At 34.4% G+C, this 25256-nt stretch overlaps 1 protein-coding gene across 2 annotated transcripts in view; it reads right to left on the bottom strand.

Moving 5' to 3' along the window:
- Nucleotides 1-25256, bottom strand: part of LOC105173503 (nuclear pore complex protein NUP205) — a 43231-nt gene that overhangs the window by 8037 nt on the left and 9938 nt on the right. The window contains exons 11-35 of one of the 2 annotated variants that reach the window (XM_011095262.2): nucleotides 23203-23364; nucleotides 21827-21943; nucleotides 21511-21717; nucleotides 17612-17713; nucleotides 17349-17492; nucleotides 16928-17058; nucleotides 16733-16852; nucleotides 16426-16549; nucleotides 14712-14909; nucleotides 13785-13903; nucleotides 13538-13688; nucleotides 9439-9551; nucleotides 9241-9322; nucleotides 9042-9128; nucleotides 8873-8950; nucleotides 8377-8580; nucleotides 6872-6964; nucleotides 6691-6801; nucleotides 6414-6578; nucleotides 6044-6099; nucleotides 5474-5546; nucleotides 5186-5376; nucleotides 4963-5089; nucleotides 4806-4883; nucleotides 3174-3338 (exon numbers count right to left, since the gene is read on the bottom strand). In XM_011095262.2, the coding sequence (XP_011093564.1) occupies nucleotides 3174-3338; nucleotides 4806-4883; nucleotides 4963-5089; nucleotides 5186-5376; nucleotides 5474-5546; nucleotides 6044-6099; nucleotides 6414-6578; nucleotides 6691-6801; nucleotides 6872-6964; nucleotides 8377-8580; nucleotides 8873-8950; nucleotides 9042-9128; nucleotides 9241-9322; nucleotides 9439-9551; nucleotides 13538-13688; nucleotides 13785-13903; nucleotides 14712-14909; nucleotides 16426-16549; nucleotides 16733-16852; nucleotides 16928-17058; nucleotides 17349-17492; nucleotides 17612-17713; nucleotides 21511-21717; nucleotides 21827-21943; nucleotides 23203-23364 (3198 nt within the window). The remainder of the gene's footprint in view (nucleotides 1-3173; nucleotides 3339-4805; nucleotides 4884-4962; nucleotides 5090-5185; nucleotides 5377-5473; nucleotides 5547-6043; nucleotides 6100-6413; nucleotides 6579-6690; nucleotides 6802-6871; nucleotides 6965-8376; nucleotides 8581-8872; nucleotides 8951-9041; nucleotides 9129-9240; nucleotides 9323-9438; nucleotides 9552-13537; nucleotides 13689-13784; nucleotides 13904-14711; nucleotides 14910-16425; nucleotides 16550-16732; nucleotides 16853-16927; nucleotides 17059-17348; nucleotides 17493-17611; nucleotides 17714-21510; nucleotides 21718-21826; nucleotides 21944-23202; nucleotides 23365-25256) is intronic. The other variant, XM_020697776.1, reaches the window with a different exon arrangement.

Here is a 25256-nt window from a genome sequence, read left to right as displayed (position 1 = left end):
ATTAACGAAATGATTCAACCCTAATTTATTTTTTTGGCTACCACATTAACGAGTCAACTTTGTTATGGCAGTTCTATTGTCCAAGTTGAACACTCCAAAAGGTTATTTCCATGTTCAACTAGTGAGGAACATTGAGCATAGAAACCAAATCCAAGTAGACTGGAATTTGCACCATTCTTGGTATGGCAGAATACTTGATTTTATATTAATTGATGTGTATGGTTTCTTCTCAATTTTATTCCTCACATGCCACTTCACCTACCCTTTGGGCATTTGCCTCATGGGTGCAAGACGAATGAGCGAACCATGTAATCTTGTTTTCTTCTTCTATCTGCACTTTATTTAAATTTTGAGAAAGCAGTACCTTAGACAAGACATAGTAAGGACATATGAAACAATATTGATTGAACGGTGACAACTCAAATATAATTATTTAAAATATATGCATGCATGTATTATTTTGCACAAATACGATTACATAAGCACAGGTACCATATGACGCAGATGCGGAGACACATAAACATGAAAATATAGGGTAAAATATCTTGCATATAACAAAAAATGAATAATTTTACTTAAATTAAGGACAATAATATTCAAATATATGATTTATTAATTTGTAATATAGAATGATGTTATTTTAGGAAGAAAATGAGGTTACGTACACCAAAAACATTGAATGATGCACTGCAAGTAAAAACATCATGATAAATTTTAGTAATTAAATATATTATATATTTTACTTTTTGTATTCTACTACCACATTATTCATATTCTAGAGTCTCATTCTTAAGATTTAAGACTAGTCTCTCACACTGTTTTCTCATGCTCTAAAAGATGATTTCAACTAAGCATTTGTGTCATTTTTTATTAACGGACAACCATAATGATAGTTGAGAATAATTAATAAAAATTATTGTAAATACCATAACAGTAAGCACAGGATAAAGTAGAAGTATCAATTACGTAATTCTATAGACAGTCTAATTTAAAATAAATGCTTATACTCTCATGTTCAAACAAAACCTTTAAAAGTTCTTTAAAATTTTCTCAAACATTTTGTAAGGGAGAAAGAATTTACATTTTCTTAGTTATTGGGCAAAGTAAATATTAACTATAAATATAATATCGAAGGCCTTAAAAACAAGCAAAAGTTATATTAGTACCCCAAGGGCTGACACTAGTGTTACCTGGATACCCAAGTTTTCACAAATAATTACCATTTAATGTCAATTTGGCTGCCAATTTATATTCCCTGTCATTCTTTTGTTATCTCTTATTCTAACTAGTAAAATATACGCACATTGCGCATGTTGAAAATGGGCTTCCAAATATATGAACTTAGAATAATAATTAAGTATTATTTTATTTCTTGTGACGAAACAAAAATGAATTGATAACAATATAATTTATCTACTATATGCAACTACTTTCAATTAATAGATTATTAATTTTTATAAATTTCTTACTTGGGAATATTTTTATTATTTTACTACATATAAAAATTACACAAATTTATTAAAAATATATTAATTGGTCAATATAGCAATTCATATTTAATCTAATTAGTCAAAACTATATGTCACCATTTATACATTTCTTATTGATCTTCTCACTCATTATTTCAAAAGTTTCTTAACTGTACGCTGCCATATTGTTAGCAAGTCACCAAACTATGTTGGCTTAAGGTATGTGTCCCAATCAAATTAATTGATTAATTTTTATACTAATATAATTTATTTAAATATATATAATCATCACAAAAAGGTTAAAAGACCATAAAATCTTCTACATTATATGTAATGCTTCTGAAAAATATGCATATGTCAAACGAATCTTATCCAACTTTATATCTTTCCTTGAAGGAAATGAATTTTACGTTTGTTTTACATATGTTAAATCATAAAATATCTTAGCAGATCAAATTTTTTATAATATTTTGCATGCAGTCCATGAGAAACAAAAACAAAATTAACTTTGAAAGCTCCATCATATCATTTACTTGATCAAATCAGTTTGATATTAAAAGATACTATTATGTTTAGTAAGTCTTATTTAAAATTTTATATTTACTTTTTATTTTAGGACTACTTTTTATAATGTATATAACTTAATCAAATTTTGAGTTTGAAGTTACACGACATTATTTCTTCACAGATATTAAGATATATCAAATATTTTGATCTTATAAATACATTTATAATATTATATAACATATATAATATAGATATACATATATATAAAATAATGTATCAAAAATTGATGGATATAGATATATATAAATATATATATATATATGCTTTAAAAATTTAAGCACGCGCCTCATGTGTGCTTGATATGCATTTCTTATAGTTCGACTAGGCAAACAGATGCCATATATAAAGTTGAGAAGGGCAAACTCTTACTCATACTTAACTACTTAATTGAGTAAAAGATGGACAATATCTTGTTAATAGACAACACAATATATATATATATGTATATATTCGTATACTTCATCTCAAACGTCTAACACTCAAGCTGCAAAGGATGACATGAATAAAGAACAATTGAGGATCCTAAGAAATTTAGATAGCACCTATCCGTGAATCAACAAAAAATAAGAAAAACGAGGACCTACATATTTAATTCGAACATCTCCTATTAAGTTTTAAATGGGTGATTCCTATATGAAACTCAGTAACTAATAGCAGCCATGTCAAATATAAACCGTACAGATACAAGTCCAACAATTATGCTTGAAATTCTTTTTATATCATGTAATATATAGCAAGAAAAGTTGAAGCTTCTTATGGATTAATTTAATATGAAATGTTAGCACAATGATTAAAGCTTACATTTAAAACAAGAAATTCCTGTTCACAAATTTAAAGGTTTCATTCATGCAGCAGTGGCTTTAACAATAAAAGAAAGCCAGAGAAGTGCCAAAGCGAAATTGAGAATGGATAAAATTAAAAAACAAAAGGCACAAAGTCCATGTAAAGTACGCATGCATTTTGCAAAGTGCTTGTCATCCTCCACCACAATTGACATGAAATTCATCCATAATACATATAACAATAAAGTTATTGATTTTCGTCAAATATAAATAATAAAATCGCAAGATATTATCATGGTTATGACATAAGAAGATTCCACACATTCTGAGATTTTCACAGGGTTAGGATCCTCACCTGATATGAAAAATTACTGATGTTCATGAAGCAAGCCCTCAAGAAACCTCTGCTCTGAAGTTGACTCAAGAAGAACTTCTCATGATCTACACAAATCAATGCATCTAGGACGTACAATGACATAGTTTTTACAGATTCACTGCCCTGAGTAGCGTCTTTTATGACCTAAAGCAGAACAGAAAAGAATTATGAGATAAAGCAAAAGAATAGAGCAAGAAATTAAAGTATAGAACTTGAATGCTAATAGTGAAAATCAGCACAAGCTAATTCAGTTATCTTATACTTGGTTTTAATAGATCAAGGTCACTAAAAGAAATTATGAACTTGCGTATAAAGAAAGCAATTGATATGATATCATTGCCTATTTGCTATCTCTGGATGTCCCAGACTAGGTGGCCATGTATTACGAAACAAAAACCCATATTTCAGCAGCTTTGGTTATTAAGTGACCCCCTGCACTTGGTTTTGTATTATTGTTATTAATACTATAGATAATTTCTGACAGGAGTTTTGACTATGGATAAACACACACATTCAACTCTTGCTTCAAAACTTCTAACAAATCAACAAGGTCAATCATGTGGGATGGCAGCCACAACACGTTTAATAGTAACTTGCAGATAGTGGGACATATGATCCCAGATATGAATGCAATCCAATACAAAAGGCAAGTACCACACTCAAGCTTCAGGGGCATCTAACAACCTCTTTAACCCACAATGTCTCTGTTCAGATATGTCTAGGCATCATCAAAAGACAAAACATTACAACTGCCGAACTATAAAATTTGAGTAACAGGAATCAAGTCCTAAAACAATTAATGAATCAAAACCTTCATTGAATCACTTTGGACCAGGTTATCATGTGCTATCACCAACATCAGAGACAAACTTTTTGTCCACATGTTCTCAATCCAAGAGAAGGAAGCACTAAACGAAAACTGTGAGAAAAGATGCAAGCATAGACAACAGCGATATTGATAAGCTCTTTACTAGAATCAGTGCAGACATAAGGAACAAATCTTTTAGATTTTGGAGAGTTCTACATATAAAACACAAAACATTGCCAGCAATTACAGACCAAGGCTAGTCCCTCCATATCCATCTGATCGCCAATAGAGAACACAAGTTTCTAAATTCATTTTTTGTGCCATTAGAAGTCATCAAGCATCCGTTCAGCAGTCTATTTAGAATCATTCCATGCTGCAACTTATTTGATCATTGTTGTTCTTCACCCATACATATGGCAAAACAAATTTAACATCATACAATCACTTATCAGCAACTTTGAAGAAAAAGCTAAAACCTATCAAAATCCAAATATTGCTTTTACTCAAAACCACAATGATGGCAACTCCAAAATCAATACCAAATGACATCAGTAAGACAAATAAATAAACTATAAATATGTCAAACAATTAAATGTTGACTAGGTTACGTGCCACAGGTTAATAGATACAGGGCAACAAAATTTCTAGATTCCACCATAATTTTCATATTTTAAACAAATTACCCATGGTCATTGCAACAATATAATGGAACATATAAAAATCAAGAATAAAGCACAAGAGATAAATATAAAAATAAAAAACAAAAATGGAAGGCAAGGGTAAGAGAGCTTCAAAGAACCAACCAGATTAAGAATGGCCTGGTCTTCCTTTCTAAGGATTGCAAAGTTTGCATGTCCTAATTCAGCTTGATCTTTATCAATCTGTAAAAGATGTGGTCTTATTTATAAAAAGAACAAGTAATACAAAATGAAAGAACTTGAGGTTCTGAAGTGCTCCAACCTTTTCTAGATCAAAATCTCCATCATCTTGCTCATCAACTGACAAAAACTGCAGAATTGCTGTTGGAACATCTGAATCAAGCATGTGCCGACAGTACTGGAAGTAGCTCAGAAGCAAAGCATATTGGCTGGATTCAGAAATTAAAAAAAATATAAAATCAAACGCTGTTTTCTCATTTTCTGCACTGAAATTAGAAGCAACAGTTCTTAGTCATTTTAAGTACCGCCTTCTTAATGCTTCTGAAGATTCATGTCTAAGAATTGCCATGATGAGCTTGAACAAAATAGAGTGGCAAGCCCCAGTTGATAATTGTTTAGTCATAATAATGTCAAGACATGTAACTGTATCTGAAGTCAAGCCACTGGGGAAGACAAATCTTTCATCACGCAGTTTGGCCATACATGTGAGAGCAACCTTGAAAAATTATCATAAATCAAGTTATACCCAACAAAGAAACAGAAACTGGAATGAAAAAAGAAGGAAATACCAAGTTCAGCATTATCAAACTAACCTGGGTCAATATCTGTGCCATTTTCAGGGAACAGTCGGGGGAACCAGAAGCATTTAAGGAAGCATCAAGCAACCTGGACACATGACTCTAGAATGAGAAAGTCAAGTATGTACAATGCAAAGATACTTTAGAAAGGGATTCATAGGCATGTCAGATACTCAAATAACATACAACACTCTCATTTACTTTGCAGACATATATCCGATCAAAATTTGTCCAAAATATTGACAAGGAAAACAAATCGACTGTGTACCCAACAATTATAGATGTGCTAAAAGAGAATAGCATGTTCAACTATCATAAATTTGATTATGAAATAATCTATAACAATTTTCATGTTCATTTAGATTTATGTTAAATGCATAGCATGTTCAACTATCATAAAACTTTTTATGAAATAATCTGTAACAATTTTCCTGTTAATTTAGATTTATGTTAAATGCATAGCATATTAACCATCCTATGGCTTTTACAGTTTCTGCATTGTATGTATGTGTGGCTCCATGTAAGTATCTATGTAACATAGCCAAGTAGGCATTAGGAGAACATGTAAACGAGAGACAAACTTACTGAAATAATATGTCAGACCGGTTTTCAAGGAGTGAAATCCTCTGGGATACAGAAACCTGAACAAGGAAGAAAGAAAAATAGCATAACCAAAAAGCAATACATAAAATCACTAGTTACACCAGAAGCACTGACATATAGTAAATTTCTTAAAAGCAAACAAGGCTTTTCATACCACCTTTTCCACATATTCTCATAAACACATCCTGTTCTCTTCTAAAGTTGCAATTTCCAGGTCAAGAAAATAAATATAATTCAAGCAAAAATATGAGATAAAAAGGTCAAACCACAACAAAGGCATCTCTAATCCCAGCCCAAACAATATATGGTGATGTTTAAAGATAATATAAAACTTGCAGAACGCAAAGGGGACCTCAACAATCTGAGACCAGCTTGTTAACATATGAAGCTGGGCAGCTTGTTCTTCAAGGTTCTTATTGTATTTCCATCCCCATCTCAATAGTTGTTGGATTGCTTCTCTTACTTCATTCAACTCAGCTTCACCCGAGTTAAGCTGGGAATTATACAAATTGCACTTCTGTAGAAAAGAATCATATTGATCAACACGACAGGCTTCTTCTCAACAATCTCACAAGATCAAAGATAAGTGAAACATAAAACATGAGGGGGTGGTGGGCCTATCAGAACACCTGCCAAAGGCTATCTCTAAAAGAAGCTAGGTCAATAAGCCGATCCCCACGTTCTGAATGATAATAGATTCCCGCTCCCGAGGTTGTCGGGTTAGTCAGTATATCTTCAGCCTGCAAAGCATAAAAGTCATTTGAAGTACAAAACGAAACTAGACGCTCAAGTAAAAATAGTCTAGCTTACCAGAGATGAATATTTTAAACTAGACACAAACTGAGAAGACTTCAGTGTGATATCAGGAGATTCAAACTGGATTACCTCAAGCAATTCCAGCACCTATAATTGGAAATAACAGGGTGATGTAATCATTCTGAACACCAACCAATAGAAGAATAGGGAGGGCAAGGCATAAACCAGTAAGACTAAATAGTTAAGTATTGACAGGTATTAGAATTAGTGAAATTTAAAGAATCCCAGAGAATTGGAATAGCATTTCTAGAGGTGTTATTAAAATCATATAGAAGTTATCAGAAGGTTTATGCAAAAACTTGTGGCAAGCTTTAAAATATTACCCAACATGCGAGAAGACATAAGAAACTAGGGAAGAAAACTGAAGGATTGTCACAAAACCAGAACATGGTGGTCTCTCTAACATCAAATATGTTTTCTGTGTTGCAGGTACAAGTTTCTGTTAAGCCTAAAAAATATGGAACTGCCAAATAGTTTAGGATGTATTTCAAACGGAGGACATGTCATTCATGGTGCAAGATTCAAACCCAGTCAAAGATAGACATTTCTTTAAGGGCACACAAGAAGAATTTAAGGAATATCAACTCTTCAAATTTCTCTTTCCAGCAGCAGATCTTTTCCCATGTTAAACATATGTTTGAATAATTTACAAGAAGAATAAGAAAGGTGACGTTTCACACTATCATCTAAGGCTACTTCCATATTCATAGCCACCCTTCAGATAACTGAGTTATTCACCAACTACCAACTAACAGCGAGAAATGCAATAAATGATGACCATGCCTATAAGTTAATCACAACTAAGCAACACAAATATCAGAACGCAATTGATCAAACACTTTTTCTAATTGGAGCACAGCGCAACAGAGAAACAAAATGAATAGTGAGACAGACTTCTATCAAGTGAGTAAAAAGATAGGCATTATTTTATCATTTTTAATTGGTCATAAACTCTTTAGATTGATGTTTGGCCAGCACGTTGGCACAAATGGTGAATGGCACATGCCACAGTCACTTTTCCCTGCCCTTGCTTATGGCACGCGTCTCACTTGGCTTGTTCTTTTCTTCATCTTCTTTGTTCTCTCATAGTCTCATTGTCCTCCCCCATATCTTTCTCTCCTTTTTTCTCTCTCTATTCTTTTCCAGTCTTTTATTAGTTCTTTCTATCTTCCATCTTTTCTATTTGGCTTAAGTTTTTGGCAAATTCTAAATTATTGAGATTATTACTAAAATATTGAAGCTTGTTGCTAAAATATTGCTCGTGTTGCCGCAAAATATCTTAATTTTCTGACGTAAATGTTTTGAATTAGTAAATAAGCGCTAAATTGTTAAAATATTTGCTCAACTCCAATCTCCAGGGCAACTTTACGCGTTAATGTGCTATGAACCTCCAAATATGCCCATGTGCAAGATGTGCATGGTATGAACAATTCACATAAACAAGTCAGGATGAAATTGCTTCCACAAATACAAAAGACTCTCTTGAGCAACCAAAATACCTTAATCTTGTTAATAGCACCAGTTGCGGCACTTTTTTCATCACTTTGAGGGAGAAACGAAGATGCAACATAATGAGTGCCAAACTCAGTCAGTCTCTGGCCAAAAATCTCACTGAGAATACTCTGGCATGCTTCACGATGATTGGAATCTATCATGTCCGCTGAATGTAATACAACGGCTAAAAGCTTCAGCAACCATGCTCTCTACAGGAAGGCAAGAAACATAGATTTTAGTGAACAAGAAATAGTTCTCATAGGCTAAGTTTAGAACCTTTTGATAGCATCACATTCTTTTTCCATCAATATATCAACAAATAAAGCATAAAAAAGGAAACCATGCACAGGAACGACATAGAACAAGCTGTACAAATAAATAATTGAGTCACACTTAACATTCTATCCAGATGAGGAAATATAATATAAAATAAAAAAGCAAAAACCTCCATCAAAATATATTATAGAAAGACCAAAATTGAGGAATTAATAGAAACTAAACCTGATGCAGTGAGCTGATACGAAGTGCCTGGCTGCTATTTCTCTTAGGAAGGGGAGCAACACCAATTGAATTCAGGTGCTGAATAGTAGGTCAGGAACACTAGAAAATTAGTCAAACTTGTTGATTCACAAGAAGCAACATTTTAATACTAGTGGTGGAGGAAGAGGACCTTGACAAAGAATTGGTACTTTTTGGAACACAATAAATCCATAGTAGGAGCAGAAGTTAGTGGATCCACGCATAATTCATAAAGGAGCTGCAAAAGGAACTTAATTTAAGCTGACAAATATTTAAGGAGATGGCAATCATGGATTCATATCAGTAAATCATAAATAAGAAACTGATATATCACAGTGGATGATTCAAACCTGAAAACCAAATTCATGAAGCAATGCATTGGCATCAGGCTTCGAAAGCTTATCCAACATATCAAGAATGACCTTCAAACAACTGCAGTTGACACAAAAAGATCCACGTTATAAGTTCACAAGTAAAATAAATAAAATCAGATGAACTTCCAAATAACTGCAGTATAAAGATTCTTAAGTAAATCGTTACTTAAGTACCTGTAATGAAATTTTGGCTGAAGCAATGTCCTCTCCACAGGGCCATCAACATCAAATTTAAGCAATAGGTGAGTGATATTTGGTGCTGGTCTACTGATATTGTCAATAAGCAGCTGCATTGGGCAAGGTTACTACTTTATGAGATCACAGATGCAAATATGTAACATAAATTGAAGTGACTCTAGCCAACCGGTAAATCTTACAAGCAATGTTAGAGAACTCTAGCGTATTCATCATTTCTATGAACATAATTGCAGTTCACACAAAACAATTCAGACTGCGTATCCAAGACATTTCTCCGTTGTCATTTATTGAATTCCATTTTGGGATCTACGAGAGCGACGAATATTTGAGTGCCCTAACTCATAGACAGGCAACTAAATCTATACAATCAGCATATAAATATAGAAACCCATACAAATAGGACCAAATGGCTAGTGATAGCAATTACAGGAAATTGAGGAGTCTTGTACAGCTGAACTTGCAATCAGCATTGATGATTGAAATGATCAATTTTATGGAACCAAATATATAGTTATGGATATTCCTTGAAGGTTGACACCTTGAAGCAATAGAACCCAGCTATATTTCAACAATTCTTATTATATACAAACCCAGCTAAGCTTCTAATAGTAACAGTAATCTTCAAAGTCTAACAAGAAAACGAGGGTGTGGTTAAATAAATTAAACCATGGTCAGCTAGAGCTGATACAAAGATGGATACAGATTGACCAAACTACCTGGGTTACACAGGCCGAAATACGTAAAAATGATATTATTTCAAGGTTTTGGTTACTCAGGAAAACATTTTGAACATTTAAAGTTGGAAATGTAACCAAGAACCTTCTTAAGAAATTAAAAAAACAAAAACATGATCTAAAAACTGACTACGATAAAGTTTCATCTAGGAAAACTATAAAAATACATCCGACCTCAAAAAATTCAGCCCACCCAACTTCCCAACACCTAAAACCCAGCTATGAGCCATCAACTTTTACACTAACACTATTTATAGTTTTCACAATGTTTAGCTAGGGAGTAGGGATTTTTAGGATCTTGAATGAATGAGATTTTCTACATAGGGAAAAAGAATCTGGGTTTTACAAAAAGATGAGTTGCTTCACAAAAGAACAATCTTATAGGGCACCAACGCACTCACCTGTAATAGTGAATCCCATCTAAGTACCAACATCTGTCCAAAACATCATTTGGTCGGTCCATTTATTACAGAAAAATTCCTACAAGGTCTGTACCTAACATATAGATACATATTCCAGACAAACCATGATCCTTCTGCACACATTTAAGTAAGCAGTAGAGCGCGAAAAGTAACCAATAAAAATTCTTGCAAAAGCAATATCACTTAAATTTTTCCTTTTGCGTCTTTAAACTTTCTCATTAAAGTCAAACCTCTATTCCCATTTAATACCATCGTTACAAGTCACTCTCGTAGAAGTCCAACAACACCACTAACATGAACTTCTCTCTTTATAATTACTTTGATGTGTACACATTTCTACATGAATGTATGTGATGTGCGTATATCTTTTACATGAATAATTATATGATATATAATATATATAGGACAGCTATGTCGGGATCAAAAAATTTTAAGAAATATAATGTCTTGTCAGTGTCATATTGTGTTGGTGGTGTTGTATCTATTCACATCCATCATAAGTTTAATGTTACAAAGTTTCTTGTAAATAATAAATTATCTAAATCAATTAACTTTTCATTTAGTTCTTCACTAAATTCTTTAAATCTATTAAACCCCAGGATAAGTTATCCTGAAATTGCACAATCTTATCGCTGCTAGAGATAAGTTGTTGGAGTTGGTTGAAAGATCGAGAACTACACTTTTCTGGGTTTCCCATATTTTGAGGAAAGGAAAAAAAAAAGTCTATTCAAAATGTGGTTCTAGGAATGTCCTAAGGATTTCCAACAGTTTCATGATAATCTAAAATATGAAAATAGAAGGATTTGCATTGATGTATGAGTATCTAAGGGTGGTGTATTTGCATTGATGGATTTGGACTTGAAGCAAGGATTTTGAGAAATGATTTTAAATGACTCCATTTGAAAGGAATTTGGATTTCCATCCAGATCCATCAAAACTTAGTTCAAAATTGAAATAGAAGGATTTGAAATCCTTTACATTTAGGATTATCCAAATGTATCCAAAGGATTTGTTATGATCTTCAATCCAAATGCAACCAAATGGTTTTGTTATATTAATCCCTTAAATATGAAATCTAAAAGTATGGATAAGTAACAGATTACCAAAACGTCCATATAATTGGATGGCCTATTTCTTTTATTCCACACTTTGACACTCACCTCACCACGTTACTCCCCCTCTTCAACCGTTGATCTCTACCACCCTTCTACTCCATGACTCTTCAAACAATGCTGCATTAAGTTTATCTCCATCTCTACTTCAGACCTCCTGAAGCCTAAACTGTTGTTCTTCTCCCCCAACCCCAGATCACAGACTGGGGCTGTCTCACTTCATCAGCTCCATCAGATCCTCCACCTGCACCTATCCTTCTATCTGTCTCCCCTTTTTCAATCTTGACTGTCGCAACTCAACCTCTGCTTACTAAAGATGGAGCAGGGCTATTAAATTCTAGTTTGAAAAGTGGTTCAGCTATTATACACATACACATAAAAGTTCTATTTCTCATTGAACATCATCCTGCCTGTCTGTTTTCTGCTTTTCATAGGTTATGACTTATTAGATGTCGCAGATCAGGAGTATCACATTTTGTACAAGTTTCAGCAAGCCACATATGCTAGCATTCAAGGAAAAGAAAAAGGAAAATAGATATAAACCAGAATAAAAATTAAGTTACCAGTAACCTGATCAAGCACCAGAAGCTTCTGGTACCATAATTACTGTAAGCGAGTTCGAGTTTAGGTATTTAATATATGAAAATTTGATAACAACTACATAAACCTATGAAAACCTGACCACATCCAACTGGAGCTGGCACTTTTAGATTACAAGCAAAGTGCATCCTATTGAGGCCATGTCGGCCATAGTTGTTAAAAGCACATGGCGCATGAAGGCGTAAAAGTGTCGTGGAGCCATGGAGCACGGTGTGGTGCGCAGCGCATATTTGCGTAAATATATTATATATTCATATACTAATATCTTTTAACATCATATTACAATTTAAAACACTAGAAATTATATAAATCATTATACCATAGAAAAGTTTATGAAACATCTAGTCTTGTGTTCTTTTTTTGTTTTTCTTTTCTACTTTTCTTATACATTTTCTTTTACTTTATTTTAAAAAAGTAAGTTTTTTTATTTTTCTTTTCTATTTTTCTGTTATAATTTTCTATTACTTTCTTTTAAAAAATTAGTTTTTTTGGTTTTTTTCCTATTCTTGTACTACTGTCTTTAAAGAAAAATAAAAATAAGTAAAAAGACTGGGCTTGAGCAAGCCCAGAAATATATATGTATTCCTTTTTAATTTTATTTTCTCCTTTTTCTCTTTTTTTTTTTTTCCTTTTCTCCTTTCAAACAACAGAAAAAAGAAACAAAGACCAGCGAGGTCTTCCCTCTCTCAAAACCCTGGTTCTGCTCCGCCAGAGAGAAATGAACTCTTCCCTCCCAAAACCCTAGCTCTGCACCGTCGCTCAGAAACCTGAGCAGCACCGCCTTCACTACCCCCACCGCCATCCCCTGCCGTCTGACGCCCTCCATTGCGGCACGTGAACCCTCTCCCTGCCCCCATGCTTTTTCGCCCTTCAGAGCTTGCAAAAGGAGCACCTTTCCGCCGCCATAGCAAAATCCAGCACCATTCTCTGAAAATGGCACAGGGCTTCTGCTCGCACGCCATGAACAATGGTGTGCAGCATTTTGCGCTTTTAATAATAGCTATGATGTGGATAATAGTTTCCACAATCAACATATTATGAGTACATTAAATTTTTAACATTTTAATAGTGTCTGTGCAATGGTTTTTCTCTGTGAGATTTTCTTGATTCTTGATTAATTTACCACTTCAAGGTTGTACGAAGAAGAAATTGGTACTTCCTTAGTTGATCCAAAGCAGGAAAAAAACATCAAAACTAGAAAGCTTACTTGCATAATTAGTACACCAGGATCAACACTGCTGTCCTCAATAATTTGACACTCTTCAGATCGTAGCTCTAAGCAGGCAGCATAATCCTCAATCAAACCATTTGCAGAATGGGATCTCAAAAGCAATTGTGAAAGCCCAACCATACGAGAACTGCATGCAAAAGGACATTTTATTGAACACATAAAGTATTAACAACTAAAGACTATAATCACAGGTGAAGTCAGAGGAGACAAAATGGAAGATTGCCTCAGAATGCTCAAGATTTTGATGGAGCAAAGCTGAATCTGCGGCTGAAAATCATATCTGACATATTCCAGTAAAGCTACAACTTGATTAGGGTCTTGAGAGAGTATAACATCCAAAGGCTGCAATGAAGAAACAATTAGTAAAATTGCTGTCATAGGTCTAGCTATGTTGAGATGTATGACGTATCGACATGAAGATAGACATTCGTGATAGTATTTGAAATTGATTAAAAGGACCACTTGGAACTTGCAAACAAGAGAAAGGAAAAGATTAGTTGAACAAATGCATTGTGAAGCTAGTTACCTGTTCGGCATGCAAACAGATAATTATTTCATATTCTCCCTTGTAAGAAATGGTGAATAAATAACTAACAGTAGGCTAAGATGAGAGTTCCAGAAATCATTGACACCAAAACTCCACATTAGGATTCACTTTATTAAATCTACGAGTAAGAGCTGCAAATTTACAATTGTCCATAACTTTTCAAGAGATTTCTTACTCTACAAGGAGAGAGATGGTACGTAGGGGCACCTTATCTACATGCAGAATGTTCACAAGGAACTTCCATCAAATGAATTGGACTTCATAAGAAACAACAGTAAGTTAGGTGTAACGTATTAAATATATTCACATGATATAAGGCCCCTTACATTAAATCCAAATTATTAGGCATATCAGCACTATTTTCAACCTCTATGTGAGATGTAAACTGAATTTGGATATATACTTTTCTTCTGAAATTTTTTAAGTGATAAAATCTTACTGATGGTTGACTCTCCTTAGACAAGTTAGATGCAATGGCATATTAAAAGAGGAGTCTTTCCAAAATTAAAAGCAGCACAGGCTTGCTCAAGAATCATCATTTTGAACTCTGAGATAAAACAAGCATAGAAGATAATATTACTGTCAAGAGTTTCTGATAAATACCTGATACAGAGGACGCCAGAAATCAGAAACAATTGCATCTTTTTCCATAACAAGAACAATGATTTCCAAAGAAAGCTGAACAGCCTTTTCAAGGAGCTGCCCATAAATTTGATTTGTACGTTCAGTGATTAGAAAATTGACTCCTGGTAAAAGAATACCCATTATGTTCCGAAACAAGGCTTTCCCACTCATAAAATCCTGCATGGCAAAAGGTTACCTCATAAGAAGCTGGTTGAAAAGAGAAAGACATGCTGCAATATCAGAAACTATCTCTTTGGAGCTGAAAGCTAGTTAATTTAAAGGACCTTCAAAAGGGTATGCAGACTACTTCCTATCATATATGAAAACAAAGCAGAGAAACAGAATGGTGTGCATCTCTATGGCACTTGAGGAAAGATGGAAGGAAATAAAGATTCAGAGGATAACAGAAGTTCTGGCAAGCTTTGGACCAGGATGCTGCACTGCCATGCTAAGGTTTCATGTTAAGACACAAAAAATTGATAAAATAGACTACTCGAATGGTTACAAAAGCAGTTTCCTTAGAGAAAGCTTATTATCATCTGCCATCTGCAGTACGGCCTGTATGGTTTTTAGATACTTGTAGACTCCTTGGTATAAGGACCCATTTCTTGCACGAGTTCATCTTCCTCAATGCCAGAGACTCCAACAGCATACTAGCATAGCATGTCATTAAGCAAAGTCCTCAACAGAAATCATAACTTTTCAATCTTTTCTTTTAAATGCCTGAATGCATAGCAGCTAAGAACATTCCAATAGCCCTTTCTTTCTCATTAATAAACTACACAAACAATTATGATAAGCACCAAGACTGATGCTACACAAAGATACACCTGCAGATAAAGTAATGACACCTTATGCTATTTTTATTTCTCTTTGTAAGTGAATATTTATTTTTACGTTAAATGGTGGAATTTTTGTTCCTGAAGAATGGCTAAGTTTTCAAGTGGAATATTTTCTTTAGCACTTACATCAGAAATTTGGTCTTTTTGCAGCATTGTAAAGAAGGCACATGGTTTGGAGGGTAGCACTGCAGATATATCATCTGATAGGAGAGCCATCCTCGTAAGCAAACAATTTGATCTTGTTGCATGCGTTTGGGGACATCTTGGTTTACAAATTTTCCATTCCATGTTCTACTTTCAGCAGCTATTTTCTTGAAGATAGAACTTATTTCCAGCGTAATAAGTTTCCTTCTCATGAATATATGTGTAAATGTTCTCTCCCTCATTTATTAGGTTTGAGCTATCTAGAACTCATTGCATGTTCTAGAAGATAGTAGTTAACATGAGGGCACCTGCAAATTACGGTAATCTAGATCCATGAACTAACCAAGATTTGAATAGTTTCAACATTTGCGAAATGCATCCTGGGTGGGGAAGAATGAATCTCTGGAACTTCATGGGTAAATAAACAAGCGGCTTCAGAGCAAGTATTATGAGGTAGCAAACTGTTGCAACATGCCATAGGATATGGAGTAAACAGACCTAGGAATACCAGAAGACATTGACATAGAGGTTTAACAACAAGAAATACAAGTCATAAGAAAGGAAGTGATAAGTAAAGCTCAATCACACAAAAAAAACATATATAACCGGTAATGGCATCTAATAAAAACAATAAGACCATAAAGGAAAAGTGACCAAAGCAACAACGCAAGTAAAAATATCTGCCAACTAGAATATAAGGTCAATACCTTCAGAACTTCTACAACAGGAAGCTGCATATGAATAGGAGAAGAATGCCCCATCGCTGAAATATGAGATTGATCAGTAACAGCATCACTATCTTCATCTCCAACATCGTACATGCTCAACATCCTGCACATGATAATGATTGCACATCGATGTTAGACTTACAAAGTTAATTTGCGCATTCAGATCAGGATATTAAATACCATAATGACAAATTTAAAAAGTAGTAAATTTATTAAAAATAACTTAGATCTCAAAATAATAGTTTAATATAAACTGCTTATGACAGCAATTGGTAACACAACTCACATCTGAAAATGCTTAAGACAAGCTACAACTAGTTGCCATTTCTCACAAGGATCTGCATAGGCTCTCTGTGGGAATGGACCAAATACATGATCATATATGAATCTGAAGATTCCAATGAATCTGAAAAAGAACAAGTTGTTAGAGGAAAATTTTCATTATAAAACAAGATAGCAGATAGGTGGTTACTTATCTTACCTACGTCCTCTGTCACTGACATCTCTTTCTTCAGCTATAAGAGAATTAAGCAGATTGATAAATGATATAGTTGACGGGTACTGCTCTCTCCGTGCCTCAACTTCATTTAACTCAAATCTCATATCATAAACCTGCAATACAAAACCATAAGAATCAATTAGAAGACCTTGAGATTTTCCTTGAGTTAGAATACAAAAAATAAACAAAAGAAAATATTAGGATTTAACTACTTGAGTTATACCTAGGTAAAAACACAAAATATGCAACCCCCTGATCGAAAGAAAAAGAACACAAAGCATTCGACAGAGCTGAGTGCAAAGGCTTAAAGTGTAACACGAATTTGCCTTTCTTCTCAGGTGAAGCAAAATTTTTAGCAAAATTCTTCAACTGACCAAAACAAAGATTTAGATTCAAGAACCACCTGTGTGTCCATCACGGATCCGCTGTTCCCAACATTCAGGCCAACAACTACTGGTAGGTCATACTGCTCTAAGTACCTCCAAATTGTATCTTTCATAATAGGAGATACTTGGACAAATGTAGCAATGGCATTACGCAGAGCACCCTATGCAACATGGATGAAAAAGACAGTCAAGTGCAGAACCCAAATGGGAATATTCTTACAGTGGAAAAAAACGAAAACTGACAATTATGCGGAAAGGCAACAAAATCAGTATGACCAACCTTGAGGTACGGAGGCACATTCTCATAACTCAGGAGCTTGAACAATGGCTCAATATCAGCAAACCAGTTCTTCCTTTCAATAGGATTCCCATTTTCCACAACCTATACCACAGAAAAAAGATGAAAAGGTACTAACAGCCACACCTTCAATTTGTATTTACAAACAGAATTTTAGACAAGAAATGCTTTTCTGCTGAAATGTTTCCCATGAATGTATGAATAATAAGAATATATAAACATAGAGGCATGACAAGTGTCGGAAGCCTTACCAGACAGCAAGCTCAGTGATGAAGACAAAATTAAACAAATTAACAGTAGATGAAAGTTCAATAGAAAGGAACCCCAATCCATTACAGATTATAATAGAACACACAGACTTACTAAACTAAATGAATTTAGATCAGTAATTAGTCAGGATACATGGCTACCATATCCACGACTTTCTTTTGTAGAGTATCCTACACCAGTAATACTTAAAACCATCCTCATGAATATTACAATGATAATCTGAGATCAAAAATAGCACCCTCTTACTACACCAGTCACTCTAAGATAGTCAAAGTTTTCAATGTCCATTTCTCACATTTAACCCATTCCTGAAAATTTAGACTGAAGAAACCACACAAATAACTGCTTTACCAAGTAAACATTTAACTAATTGTTCACATTGGATCTGTTAGAATATTTGGATTTGTGCATATCTTTCTCATATTGGGTTTGGATAGGTAGCTCTGATAGTTGTAATTAACACGTAATTCCACAGTGGAAGAATCAATAATAGATACGACATTTTACTTTCTCATTCACTCTACTTTCTACATGGTAAGAGAGAGAGAAGACAAAATTGAGTGAGGAAAGAAATTATATTATATATATATATATATATATTTATATATTTCTTTAATGAGGAAGGATGATACTAACTTTGTGGAAGATAAAACCAAATATAGACGAGTTATAGGAAAGTTGATCTATTTGACTGTGACTAGGCCTGATCTCTCTTTTGCCATTAATCTAGTTAGTAAGTCTATGGATAAGCCTTGACTCATTCATTTGGAAGCTGCTCTTAGGATTTTGAAGTACATAAAGGCAGCTCATGGTAAAGGTCTGTTGTTTGAACGACATGGACAAGTCAAGATGGAACCCTACCTACTCTGACATAGACTATGTGGATCTAAAGATTATAGGAAATCCACTTTTAGGTATTGCACTTATGTTGGCGGAAATACTGTGACTTGGCAGGCAAGAAACAGACTACAATAGGTAGATCGAGTGCACAAGCTGGGTATATGGCCATAACTCACACTGCTACTGAAATTTTATGGTTGAAGAATTTCTTGAGAGATTTGGGTTTCACAAATAATGAACCTGTGCCTGTTATTGTGACAATCAAGTAGCCATTCACATTGCTAATAATCCGGTTTTTCACGAGAGAACAAAGCACATTGAAGTCGATTGCCACTTTGTTCATGAAGCGGTTATGAGAAAGAAAATTTGCACTCCTATACTCCTCCATCAGAGAAGAGGGCAGACCTTTTCACCAAAGCTTTAAGAATGAAGCAATTCAATATTTTGTGTAACAAGCTAGACATGATTGATATATACTCCGGCTTGAGGGGGACTGTTAGAATATTTCAGATTTGTGCATATCTTTTTCAATCGGTATCTTTGATAGTTGTAGTTATCACTTAATTACACCTCTGTATATAGGTATCATTGATAGTTGTAGTTATCATTTAATTCCACTTTCACAACTTTCTGGTATTAGGAAATCAGTTTTGTGGAGTTAAAGAAAATACAAAATCAGTGCAGTCATTCTCAGTCAAAAGTATCATATTCATGTTGATTACAGGTATGAATGATAACTTTACCTGCCATTGCATCCTATTAACCTCATATTAATACTAGATTTAGATTATAAAAAAAAAAAAGCAACAAATTATTTATTAAAAAGGAATCCAAGTTCTGCTCAAAATTTTAATATCAAAGTGTAAATCCAAGAAAATCTAAAGACTGAAAGTGAGAGTGCCATAGTTTGTGCTTTTTGAAACTTGGGAATTAACTGTTACATCATTGGGGTATACACTGAAGACACAGTTAAGAATCCCCAGTTAGACCAAACAATTGTATTAAATCCTTGATTTCATATTTTTATTCTCATGGAAGATGTGGATAAGAAGGAAAGGTTTTTGACAAAAAGTATCAAGGATATACTTTGAAGATCTACTAATGGAATTCAGGTTCTACAGATTTATGCTACAAAACAAAGACAACTAATTTAATCTAATAATTTGGATCAAGGATCATGAAGATACAGTTCATTTACTATCTTGGCATTAGTTGATAATTTGCTATATATAAATTTCATTTTTTTGTTCTTGTTAAAATCTCACAGTTTTCAAGTCATTCTGTTGCCAGGAAAGTAAAATCCAATTGAAAGAAGAATTTACTTACTCCTAGTTCCAATTTAGCTCTGCAGAAGAATACTAGTATATTCTCTTAAATCGGATCATTAATAGAAGAATTCACTTCACAAAGAGTTTTGCAATTTCAATGTTGAGATTCCACTAGTTTTATTCTAAAGCATTTCTTGTCATGCCTCAGGCCTACGAACCCATGGGACATGAGAACCTCCAAACCCACACAGCGCATAAGTTTTGTAATCCATGTGGAATGGAGTGTTATAACCATCCCTCCACAAAATGCGACATCCTTGTCATGGCAATATAGAGTTGACAAATGATAGCCAGGCATTGGAATCTCAAGGTGACTCCTATGGTTCAAGAGGTAGCTACATGTGTATAGAACTAGATCTCATGGGTAACGGAACAAGAATTAGAAAGTGACAACGTTAAAAGCTTTACGCAAAGATCCCCACTGTATCCATCAACAGTTTTTGTTAAGTTGTTCACAACCCAATTTCAAGACAGAATGAGTGAGTTTGGAGTTTGTATGCTTCAGGAATGACAAATGGTCCCACAGCTGTAAAGGAAAATTTTTCGATTGGACTATTAATAAGTTACCTATAAGATGTTCCACAAACAATAGCACCAATTAAGGAAGTCATTTGGATGGCGGATTCACATGAAAGTGATTTGATCTATAAAGAGGAGTCCACTCTAAGAATACTGACAAGAAAGGGGAAGAAAAACAAGCAAAAAGTCAAAAGGAAGGCTATTACTAAGGAGTAGAACTTGGGTAATACCAAGTAGACAAGCTCCAAGCCTCCTTTAACGAGAAGAATTATCATTGTAAGAACTTTGGACACATCCTTTCTTTGAGCTCAAAAACTGAAAAAACCTAACAAACAAATTGATTGGATCAAGAATGTTATCCAAAGGGGCAACTCTCCTCAGAACCCATGTAGATTTAACTAGAGCCAGTGGGAAGATTTTTTAAACTGTCCACTTTGGATAAATTGGTGGTGAATGAAAGGTGTGAGTTAGCTCAATGGAGTGATTGGCAGTTTGTTGGACGCACCAAATACAAGAACTGGGTAATTATTCGAATTGCCCATGGATGCAGGTTAGCAAAATTTAATATGATACTTTTTATACCAATTCATAACACATCTTGACTTGATGAGTCATATCAGATCTTACTTTCAACCGATCACCTATTCTATACACAACCTGACAAATCCCAACTGACAAACAGCATTAACACCAGAAGTTATTATGTGCCACATTCGGCATTACAACAACTGCAAACTATGTAGCATGGCTTTAAGACATGTAGAGTCAATTAATTTTCTTCAGAAATCCATCATTTAAGCAGAAAAAAATAAGGAACTCAAAACTTTCAAGCAAAGATTATTTGAATTTTTGTCCTCTGGTAACCAAAAGTAGTTAATGAGTCTAAACCATGCATTTTAGAATTTTTAAGCAATTGTTTCTTACCTGTTTTAGAACATTCAAATATGCAACTAGAGCTTTGGCATCTCCTTCCTGAAACTCGGGTAATACAGCTCCAGGACTCTGAAGAGAATGTCTGAACTTGTCTTCATAAATGGATATACACTCAAATAAGGTACTCCACCCAATCAAGCGGAATGTTTTTCCCTGAAGCAGCTCAAAAACTTTGGATGCTCCCTCTGGATTACAAGCCTAATTGTAGGAAGCAACACCAGACAAGTAAATAAATGAAACTGAATTGAACTAATAGTCGTCCTTTGCTTTTCAGTCATAAATGGAGGTGGCAATTAAATTCACCTACCAAGGTACTTAGCATTTTCAAGAATGCCACAAGTGTCTGAAAATTAGTGTGATCCTCACCAGCAAACTTCACAAACGTCCAAATAACATCATTACCAGACAGAAGCTCAGGTTCCTTCTGAAGAAAGTACAACAGTTTGGTTACAATGTATCAGGATCTAAAAACAACATATTGCAGAAAAAGGTAAATGCTCAGAGAACTTACATGCTATCTTGCCTACCAAATATATAATCATTCAACACATCAAGTCAGAAATAGGTAAATATTATATTAGTCTCCAGAAAGGGCCAAAATCAAACATAATAACATACTTTTAGCACTTAAGTTCTACATCGAGAAGAGAAATATAGGTGTTAGAAATACATGAGAGCCTCAGAAACCTCATCTTCAGGTGTAAAACCAAAATTATAATCAAAAGCATCAAAATAAGATAACAGATTATCTGGAAATTTCTAAAAGCTGAGTAGCCATCCAGCAATAACAGACAAAATATTAACTATCCCCTTTTTTAGCATTTTGCCCTTTAACTGTTTCAACCCTGATGAATGCAAAGTATTAGAAATCAGAAGCATCATGAGTTACCTTAAGAACCTTTAAACGCAGGTCTTCAGCTTTTCCAGACTGGAGTAGGGTTTAATAACAAGAGCTTGACGCTCAGCAGATAGGTCTTAGATTGAGTTATTTTACGAGTTTAACATCGAATATAAATAGTTGAATAAAAATAAATATCACATTGGTCATACGAACACATCATGATTCCAATAGTTAGAGGTCATTCAATTGCTTTCTGCAAAGATTTAAACAGATCCAGATGGATCATTAATTCGATGACTGGCAGGAAGATTCTATGACCAAGATCTAATCAAACCAAACAGGAAGATTATTGACTAGGATCCGATCAAAATGACCTAAAAAAATACATATATCATAATTTCCGGGAATAAACATTAGCTTTGCAAAACCAAAATGTGGTGACTGCATCGCCAAACAGTTTCCACATGACCCAACATCAGTGTATTAACAGGTTCGGTATAACGTAAATATGAGGACGGCACATTAGGCCCACATCAAGGCAATATCATGAATGAAATGGAAGCGATACAGTAGAAATAAAGTTGAGAACTTTGACACCCATGATCATTAAACTAAGAGAAATGTCTCAAAACAATGAAAATATGGCCAGTAATTACGTGGAGTCACAACAAATTTTTCAGTCTCCACCTTCAGCCGCTTATCGGTTTATGGAAACTTCTGTATTAGCCAAAAATTGACCAGTTACAAATAATTCATGCACAAAAGATACCACTTCACATGCTGGAAAATGGCTCGCTAAGAAATTCACATGTGGCATTTGGAAGAGGAAGTAGCATGCAGACCTGATAAATTTCACTCACAAACTCCAAAAGGGAGACAAAAGGCTCCCGCACAGTTTCGTAAGTTTCTTGAGGATGGCCACTGCCTTCAATCATCTGATTATGTGTGGCAGCAGGGCGGTACGGACTAAGCATAGCCATAGCCTTCTCTTTTGCTTCTTTTACCTGTCAAATTGTTTTTCAATAAAGAACAATGTCAGCAATTATTGTATACTTAACATTCTTATAAAGCACACTGGAGTTACAACAAAGCAAAAGCTGTATCATTTTATATGAAGGAAAAACTTTTGCATTATTATTGTTTAAATTTCGACTCAATAAAGCCTTGGCCCAGCCTCATCCCAAACTAACATCAGTCCGCTGTACGAATCCTCTTTCCACTCATGAGATCAACGACCATTTCCAAAGTTAAGCCACGAAGACTCAAATCCTAAAGTACCCCAACAGATGATTTTGGGTAAACCTCTTCCTCTAGCTTTGTCCATAATACAAGTTCATGACTTCCCCAACTGCTGTTCACTGACGTAGCTTGGGATCCCAAAAACTATATCTCATTTAATTGACTAGTAAATATGGCATTATCAATTGCATCCCTTCATATTCAACCAGAAATCAGATGACATTCCTACCTCAGCTATACCTACTTTGTCAAGGATTTGCTTTAAGAGGTGTACATTTGGTCCTACACAACAAATCAAGACATGCCATGTTATAAATGAAAATTAATTAAACAACCCTAAGGCTTGCCATAATTTAGAAAGACTCATTATTTAATAATTACACCAACACACCCGGTCAAAGACTGCACCAAAAGCTGATGATTTCATTTGAAATGACCTTGACGTGAATTATTCATCCAAAGAAAAGGAAAAAATAACCAAAATATCGAATTGAGTGTCCAAACTATCCCTAGAGGTTCTTTCTCATAATTATGTCAAACTTAAGGGGAGAGTTTAGATGGCCTTTCTGTAATTACATCAATCTTCAATGGGGTTTATGTAAAAACTCTATTTAAACCCCTCTCCTAAACCTTCATTGTGCTCATCCAACCCCCTCCCCCCCAAATAATTGCTAACAACTGGACCCGAAATGAAAATGAAAGGGGGAAATGACAAAGAAAACAAGAAACTCGAAAGGAAAGTGGAGAAAGATAAAATTACATGCAGTCAGGCCCCTTAAAAAGTTCTTTCATGATCTTACCCAGAACCTCACATGACCAAGTATAAACAAGAATAAAAGAGTTTCAGTCCAAAACACTCTGACGGTGACTAAAAGAACATGCAGGGGCAAAATCAACTTTTCCAGGCATTTTCATGATGAAATCAACATTTCTGGAATAGAAGTTCGACCAGCAGGGAAATATATAGGGAAAATATGACTGACAACAGCATGTAATCATTGAAACTGTAATTATGTCGAATCTCAAAGGGTGACTATGTAATTATCTTTTTTATGTGAAGTATCTCGAAAACACAAAATAGACATGAGAAATCATTTGAAAGTAACAAATAAGCTCTCTCATGACAATAACATTGTATGAAAACAGGTCCCACATGCTATCTAGTAGCTTCAACATGAAAGCGACCTGCTGTCACATTCACAATTACCAAGAAACCGAATACATACACCATTAATTGATGTAGACCAAATAAATGTAAATAAAATGATAATGGACTTTTATAGAGTTGCAAACCAACTCAACTTGCTACCCCAAAATTTATTTCATTGCCTAATGTGAATTTTATGTTGACATGGAAATTCTTTTTTCCATCATGAATCATCTCAGTCAACCCCTCCCTCAAAGATTCTCACTAGTACTCATGAAATTGCATGTCCTAATCAGTGTGCTAGTACCATTCTTAAATTGCAAAATAACATCTTAATTAAGTCTTCGCACTATATCATGGTCAGGCTACACTTTCACAAGTCTTAGTTTCTTACTTCATCTTCTTCTTGTAATCCAAGTCCACCTTAATATTTACATGTTAAGGGTAACATGGATGTTTTTTATCCAAGAGGATCATTACAATACCAGCATTATTGCAACTTCCTACAGA

Source organism: Sesamum indicum, linkage group LG11, assembly GCF_000512975.1.
Source record: "Sesamum indicum cultivar Zhongzhi No. 13 linkage group LG11, S_indicum_v1.0, whole genome shotgun sequence".
In the NCBI taxonomy this organism is placed as follows: domain Eukaryota; kingdom Viridiplantae; phylum Streptophyta; class Magnoliopsida; order Lamiales; family Pedaliaceae; genus Sesamum; species Sesamum indicum.
This window is presented reverse-complemented; position numbering and strand designations above follow the sequence as displayed.